The following is an 8252-nucleotide window of genomic DNA, read 5'->3' on the forward strand; positions in this document are numbered from 1 at the left end:
TGGCTTCAGACACCATTATATCCCATTGCCCTGGGGACTATTTGCTGGGGAGCAGTCTGATTGAAATATAATCTCTTTTGAAACTCTCTTTTTATAAAAGTAAAATATTTTTAATCTGCCAAAACATTGCCACAGTAGTAGAAAAAGTAGCTCAGATCACTGCCCCACTCGCCCTGGGACCTTGGTAGCACAAGTACGGGGACAAGAGCTGTCGACAGATCTCAGCAGATCTCAGTCAGAAAGTAGGATTGCTGGGAGTCACTATTTGGCTGGGAAGGTGTTTAGAAACTCCTCAGTGGTCCTCTGTTTCGGGAAGCACAATGGGTGATTTGGCAGCTCGGACAGCAGTCTCTTATCTGAATCCCTTCAAAACAAGAACACGGGACCTACCACCTGGGATGCAAAGGTAAGGCCTATGGGATCCTCGTAAAGGTCTTAAGCCAGCCTTTAGGGACAAGAGTTTTTACTCTAGAGACTTTGTGTTCCTACTTGCAGCTCCCATAACACTGGACAGCTTGATTTTGGATTTCAATGGATGTATCATTTTTAGCCAACAGCCATACTGTGTAATGGCATGAAGTGCAGAATATGACTTCTGTGTTGCCCTGTAAGTTCTCACAGGGGAAGGAGTCATTCCTGCTGCTCTACTGCAAAATTATTTCAGGAGAGAAACATTTACCTGGGATAAAGTCTCCACTTCATGATATGATCCCACAGTGCCTAGTGTTCATGGGGCTGGCTCCAACCCTGCAGGGACCTTGTGAAGTAGCTATTGCAATACAAACTGCAACCACCATCAATACGACTCAGTGCAGAATCTCTGTCACTTAGATTACCCAAGTATAATCTTAAATTATAGTCTGTTTTGCAGGAGTCTCATGTTCTTGGTTGTTTCCCAAAGTAGATATTCAAGAGGAAAGAGTGGAAGTATCTCTGGAGTTGAGCACTCGGTACTGCGCCTTCAGTTCCCAATTATACAGCAGCAAACTCCAATGCCGAAGGTGACAGCAAGGCTCTCCCGGCTAAAATAGGGAAGGGACAGATGGCTTAGCGAAGCGGAGCGCAAGACCCCGTCAGGGCACACGAGGTGGGTGCAAGACCAGGCCGGGGGGACTGCTGTGCCGTGCTAGCTGTGGCACGCTGGCACGTACGTGTAAATGCTGTCCGTCCAGATCCTAACCCGGGAGGAGAGAGCTCCTGCCCGCCCGGGGCGTGTCTCTGCCCGGCCGCGGGCAGCCAGAGGGGTTCGGCAGGGCAGAGCCAGCGCCGCGGCGGAGGCAGCAGTCCCCGCTTCTGGGAGACACCGCCGGATGGGGAAAGATCGGGGACGAGCCGGGAGGCGGTGGGATGGGAGAGCGGAGAGAAGCGGGAAGGGAGGGAAGAGGGCTGCGGGAGGAGAAGGGGAGGGGACAGGCAGGAGTGGGGGGGACAGCGGAGATAATAAAGCCGGGGAGAAGGGGTAGAAGGGCGAGCAGAGCCGGGGAGAGCTGGACGAGTAGGGATGGGGCTGAGGGCGTGAGCGGGGCCGGCGGGGCGGCCGTGCCCGGCGGGCGATGGTGGCCGGGCGGCGGCGGCGGCAGCTGTGAGCCGGGCGTCGCCATGGGCTGCGGGGGCAGCCGGGCCGACGCTATCGAGCCCCGCTACTACGAGAGCTGGACGCGGGAGACCGAGTCCACTTGGCTGACCAACACGGACTCCGAGAGCCCGCCGCAGGAGGGAGGCAGCGCCGAGGGCCCCGGCCGGGAGCAAGGCGGCCCGCGCCCCGGTGAGTGAAGGAGACGCGAGCGGGCACGGCGGGGAGGGGAACGGCTGCGACACGCACTGTATGTGCACCTACACACGCTGTACGTGCACCTACACACGCTGTACGTGCACCGACACACGCCGCATGTGCAACTGCACACGCTGCATAGACACCTGCACACGCACGGTGTGCGTGCATGAAGGGGTTGTGCGCCGATCCGCCTCCTGCTGTGAGGAGAACGTATTCCGCCACTTCGGCCCCCCCAAGAGATGCAGGCGCCCAACTCTGCGCTGAAGCCGCGGAGGCTCGGAGCGTTCCGAGCGTCTGCCCTGGCCGGCCAGCCCCTCCGAGAGCGGGCCCTCGGGACCGAGCAGGGCCGAGACCGGCCAGCGCCGAGAGCGGCCCCGCGGGGAGCGGCCCCGCCGCGCTCCGGGCTCTGGGCTGCCAGAGCTGGTTCGGGCTCTATAGACCCGCTCACGGCGGTGCTCGGCTATGAGCGCGAGCACATAGACGTCGTCAACTGTGGAACAATGTTACCAGAAGGGAAGAGACCTTGGTCCTCGAGGTTCTTCCTGTACATGGCTTTTTCTTTTGCAAGACAAGTAAATTAGGAAATAGGTTGAGATTAGGGAAGACGCAGCTTTCTTCCACACTACCTCTGATGCCTTCTGATACACAGAAAGCTGACCAGAGGGTGGGCTGTACAAGAGCAGACCTTCAAGTTTGAATTTCCCAGTTCTTGTCAGTATGCTACATCCTTAGTTGTGTACCTGAGGTGTTACAGAAGCAACAGATATGGGAGAGGGATTGAGGAGCTTTGTTCTGATGTGCAGTTTAAAATGTTTTAAGAATTATTATGTATTGCAGCAGTATCTAGAAATCTCAGCCTAGGTCCAGAAATTCATTGTGCTAGATATTGTTGCTACCCAAAATAGATTAAAATTTCCATATAAAGCAGTAAATGCCTATAGGCAGCTTCAGATGAAAAGAAGTAGCTTTACAGACGTTTGTAGAAAGTAACAAAGCACCAGGAAGAAATTATGGAAGTGCAGGAGTGAAAATTCACAAAGGTGGGCATCACAGGCCAGCCGGAATAGGGAGATCATGACTCTCTGCTGACTGAAATACGACAGGGAGGGAGAAGTCACAAAGGGTCCATATTGTACTCCTGAAGGCTAAAGAAATATTCTGAAAGTCACATGGGAAATTATGATCATTTGAAGGCGAATGGGTGAGTCTATGAGATATCATATTAAAGAGGATTAGATAAGGAATTTAAAGAGGTTCAAGATGATGCTGACCAGTAAGTTCAAATGACAGGTAGCAATGTTATCTCCAGCAGTGAAAGCTAAACAGAGTGTTATCTTTTTACCCCCACTTAGCATTATGTTAGCCATGTTTTTTGTGTTGGTGCCTAAACATCATAAACAGAAGCCAGACAGTCCAAGATCTGACACTGAATAGGAGGTAATAAAGAGATAGATCAGTAAGTATTCCTCCTGGAAACATGTGATAATTGAATTTGTGTTTAGAGATGAGAATACCAGAGATAAGGAGAGGAGAACAACACTCAAGACCAGTAGAGACTGATTAGGGCATGAAAAGCTTTACAAGAAAACCCTGCAGAAGAGATTAGATGGAAAGCGATGAGGAAAGGACAGAGCAGGAGCAAAAAGGATGAGTAGGACTTTAGTTAGGGCAAGATTCACTCGTCAACAGACCTGCGGTGGCAGCAGTTTAAGGAACCTGAGGAACACACACTTCTCCCAATTAGTGCCTCAAAAGTCATGAAGTACTTCACGGAGAGATGTTGTAGGGTAAGATTTGAGGTAGGGAAGAAATAGGGATAAGGAGAGGTACTCCAGGGACTGGAAACAGCACTCTAAGTAAACTTACAGATGAAAGGGAGAGGAAGGAGCAATTGGAGGGGCAAATGAGGTCAAGTATGGGTTTAAGACATGAAGAGGAAAACATGGCTTTATTGTGAGAATTGAAAACTGCCCAAGAGTGATAGACAAAAAAGAAGAGTGAGGGAGGGGACAAGAGCAGGATGGGAGAGATGGGGAAGGGGGAGATGACATTGACGTAAGTCAAGGTAGGAAGACTCTGTAACTGGGACACAGAAAGGAAGGAGGCAGCCAGGGAAGGGGGCACCAGCCAAATGAGGATTGGGAAAGAGGATGAAGTTGTTCTTTGTAATTTTTCACTTTGAATAAATTGGTGAAATTCTGTGAAGAGAAAGAAGTAGAGATAGAATGAAAGAAATATTTTGGGGAACGACAAAAGCAGTAAGAGGTGGTTGTGATTGTCAACATGTCTCAGTTAAGTAGAAAAAACAACAGAACTGAACATCAAAATGCAAAGAGGGGTAAATTACTCAGGGATGAAAGAATGTCATATATCAATCAACAGGATCAGAGAGTGTATCAATGAGGAAAGGGTTAGTAACTACCATATATTAATCTTAGTAATCTCATACCACCACAAATATCATCACATCCTTCTCTTTTTTCAGCTAGTACATTTAGCTTTCTGTGCCTGCTCTCATTTGAATTATATGTATTTCTGTAACCAAATGTTTGTACCTTTACCAAAGCATTTTGGAAGCTAAAATATTATTAAATTAAAAGGGAAGTATTGGGGATTTTTCATTTTCTCATTTGCTTTTCTATTTTTTCAATTTCAATTGATTTCTTAGACTATTTGTTAATTTCCCTACTTGACTTTTTACATCCATTTTTATAAAGTGTATTGTAATCTCCCTATTTTTTACAGGAAGACATATAGGACAGTATTAGTTGCTATAACATAGCTAAAATATGAGAGATGGTCTTAGGTTCATGAGAAGTGACTTAGGTGGCGAGAAGTCACAAACAACCACAAATATAGGTGATTGTAACTTGTTGCAGTACACTGCTGAGGCTTTGGCAATGAGGAACAGGGTAACCTGATATGGATGAAGAGGAATAGAAAAGTAATTAAGAACTTCATGAAGCACTGCAGCTGGTGAGATTGAAAGACATTTTCTGGAAGATAAGTGTACGTACTTTTCATAGGGTGAGTGGCTTCTGTGAGGGAGAAAAAAAGGAAAGAGTCACAGTAAGCCCCTACAATAAAGCTATTTCTTGGAAGAACATCCATTGCTATGTGAGCAAAGAACTTTTCACAGGACTGAGCTACTGCGTAGGCTATAGCTGGGGAAAATAATAGACTACATTTCTGCCTGGTAACCATTCCTTGATCCTTGCAACTCTTTGCACAAATTGCTTTCTCTTTAGAGGGTCTGATTCAGCTAAGTCGAAGTGTTAGCAAAGTAATGACTTTCTGAGGAAGTAATAATCTGTAGGTACAGATGAGTCCCCAGGGCAGTCACCATGGGTTACAAGCAAACCATGGGGAAGAGGCTGAATTCACAGAAAGCACACAAAATCTGTCAAGTATTTTGGAACACGTTTGCACAGTCTGTTATGTTATATTGGGATGACTTGCTGAAATGTATATGTATATGTATATGTATAGCCTAGTAATTTAAGATGTACAATTTACTCCCAGAACCAGGACTGTAAAAGTACTCTATAAACACATTCAATATCAACTCTACCAGAATTTTGTTTGTTTTAAAGCAGGTTCAAAGCCACCTTATTTCTAGTTCTTTCTATTTTCACTGACTAAGTTAGCTGCTGTATTCAATTATTTTTCCTTTGTTATACCTGAAGTGCTTCAGAGTGGATATGGCAGGTTGCCTTGTGGTCAGAGAGACTTTACAATCAATTTACCCCAGGGGCTGCAAGCGCCTTAGGACAGACTTTCTCCTTACTGTTTTCCCACACCAACCAGCACAGTAAGACCCCAGTCTTTAATGGGGATTGTTACTGAAATGCAAATAAAAGTAATTAATTTTTAAATGATGTAGCAACCAAGTAAAAAATAATTCTCTTGTGTCAGAACCGAAAAGTTGAACACTGATTGCCTCAGGACTGACTTGTTTGGTTCCTCAACTAGTAGAATATTTGTTGATTTTTTTTATCATTATGTGACTCACAGTATCAGCTAAAAAAAGGGCTTTTTACTCTTTGAACTTAACAATTTTTTTTTAGTGAAGTAATTTTTTCCTGAAGCATATTAAAGAAATTATTATTTGTATTCCACACAGACTTGCCTGATGTACTCAGGAGGAAAACTTGCACATGGCATCAGCAGACATAACTGCAGTAAGTAGTCTGTCAGCAATGAAACCTGCAATTTAGGATCAGTTCAACCCCTAGTGAAGACATTAGCAAAATAGCTAATTGAGTCCTTTGTAAAATAAATAGAGAAAAGTAGAGGAATACAGGAGAAATTTTATCGTTGTCTAGCCACTGGCTGGCTAACAGTTTATCTTGCATAATTGCCCCAATACACTTGTGTGTTTATGAACGATTCTTGCTCTGCTCTCTGGGGCTAAATGCCTGGCTCATGCTGCTGCTCCACTGTTTCGCTGGACAACTCCGGGAAGTTTTGTGGACAGGGCTCCTATTTGCAGCTAGGCTCTGGTCAAGACTCAGTATGCAAAATGCAGCGTTTCAGAGGTAACCTTTCTTGGAGAAGCTTTGGACAGTCAGTTTTGCATCGTTTGCGGCAGAGGGCTGCGAGCAGCCGCAGCCGAGGGCCGGGCTGTGCGAGCCCCAGTTGCCGTGACAACAGGGACTGCCGCAGGCTCGGACCGCTCTGCCGTCATCCGCTCCCTCGTTTACCAGGTGTACGCGAAGTTAAGAGCTTCACAGAAATAAATAAGCAACCATCAGGTTGTAAATGAAAAACCCGGTGCAGCAGAGTGTTTTTCGTTAATTGGACTGCAGAGAAATATTTAATAAACCATCTGCTTTAGCTCAAGAGGAAAAGAGGGATCAGTGCATTACATGGATATATCAGGATCTCTTTGTGCTCTTATGGTCTTATGTTCTTTTATTAATGGGTTGTTTCAAAATCTTATATGAAACCATATTTTCCTATCAGAAACATAAAATCAAGTACAGAAAATTCTGTCTCAGGCTAGTGATGCACTACTCACAGTGACATAAAAAGGAACCTCTAATTTTCACTTCTGGACTGAAACCAGATTTATTTGCCCTGCTTTTAGAGTACACACATGTAGAGATGAAAATTATAGTCAAGAAGGTTGATCCAAAGCCTACTGACATCCACTGGCTTTGTAGCAGGTATAAAAGCTTGTGTCCACGCTGAATGAGGAAGTTGCTCTGCATCACAATAAACAACTAGAACAGTGATTCTGATGTGATATTTTCAGGAGATAGCCTTATTACAGTTCAGAATTGCAGTAAAACTGAATAAACACAGTTCTTCCTGGACTGTAGATGTATTCAGCAATTCCCTTTCTATCGTAGTCCAGACCTTGGGTGTAGTAATGTATTGTATTTGCATGGGGATGTTTTGTAGCAGGGAGCAGGGTACAGGGTTGGTTTCTGTGAGAAGCTGCTTCAGAAGAATTAACTGTTGCTATATGCTTTAGGAACTTCTAGTCAAATTTTTCACAGCATATCTGGAGGAGAGGGGTGGGAAGTGTTGCAGGATGGAAGGCAATTAACATTGATGTACCACTCAGCAGTATGTCTCCCTTAGAATTGGAAATAGAGTTAATTTTGCCATCAAAAAATTTTATTTCTGTATCAGTCAATGGATCAGGGAATTATAAAGAACCTTAGGTAGCAACAGAGGAAAATTACAGAATTAGATAAGTAATCTCTTAATAAATGATGGTTGTCAATCCACTGACCTAAAACCACTCAACATTTCCATTTCCCATTTGACACATGGTTGTGGGTTGACCCGGGCCAGAAGGCAGGCACCTACTAAAGCTGCTCACTCACTTCCCTCCACAGCTGGACAGAGGAGAGAAAATTTAACAAAGGGATCAACAGTTGAGATAAGGACTGGAAGAGAGATCACTCATTAAATACTGTCATGGGCAAAACAGGCTCAACTTAGCAATATGAAGGGAATTTACTACACTGACAAAATCAGAGCAGGATAATGAGAAGTAAAATAAGCCCTTAAAAACACCTTCTCCACACTCCTCCCTCCTTCCCAGCTCTATCTCCTCCCTCAGTGGTGCAAGGAGGCAGAGAATGGAGTCAGTTCATCACCCGAGGCTTCTCCTGCTCAGGGAGAGGAGTCATTCCCCTGCTGCATTCCTCCTCTGGGTTCCCTCCCACAGGAGACAGTTCTCCATGGAGTTCTCCAATGTGAGTCCATCTCATGAGCAACAGCTCCCTGCAAACTTCTGCAATTGAGTCCATCCCACAGGCAAAGTCCTCTCCAGACTGCTGCAGTGTGGGTCACTCTTCCACATGGTGCGGGCCTTGAAGGCCAGGCTGCTCCAGCATGGGAGCAGGGCCCCTCTCTCCACAGGCCTCCCAGGGGATACAGCCTCCTCTCAGGCATCCACCCCCTCCAGTGTGAGTCTCATCCACAGGTGCAGGTGGATCTCTGCATCCCTTTGGACCTCAGC

The 8252-nt window shown here is 46.0% G+C and overlaps 1 protein-coding gene across 1 annotated transcript; it reads left to right on the forward strand.

Annotated features, from left to right (window-relative positions):
• Nucleotides 1-1449: 1449 nt before the first annotated feature.
• Nucleotides 1450-8012, forward strand: BAALC (BAALC binder of MAP3K1 and KLF4). The gene has a single exon (XM_042036424.1). The coding sequence runs from the start codon at nt 1600-1602 to the stop codon at nt 1771-1773; it is 174 nt and encodes a 57-aa protein (XP_041892358.1). The 5' UTR covers nt 1450-1599; the 3' UTR covers nt 1774-8012.
• The last annotated feature ends 240 nt before the right edge of the window (nt 8013-8252 follow it).

This window comes from Corvus kubaryi, unplaced genomic scaffold (assembly GCF_017639235.1).
Source record: "Corvus kubaryi isolate FWS band 111438036 unplaced genomic scaffold, C.kubaryi_AGA036_p1.0 37385, whole genome shotgun sequence".
NCBI classification, from domain to species: domain Eukaryota; kingdom Metazoa; phylum Chordata; class Aves; order Passeriformes; family Corvidae; genus Corvus; species Corvus kubaryi.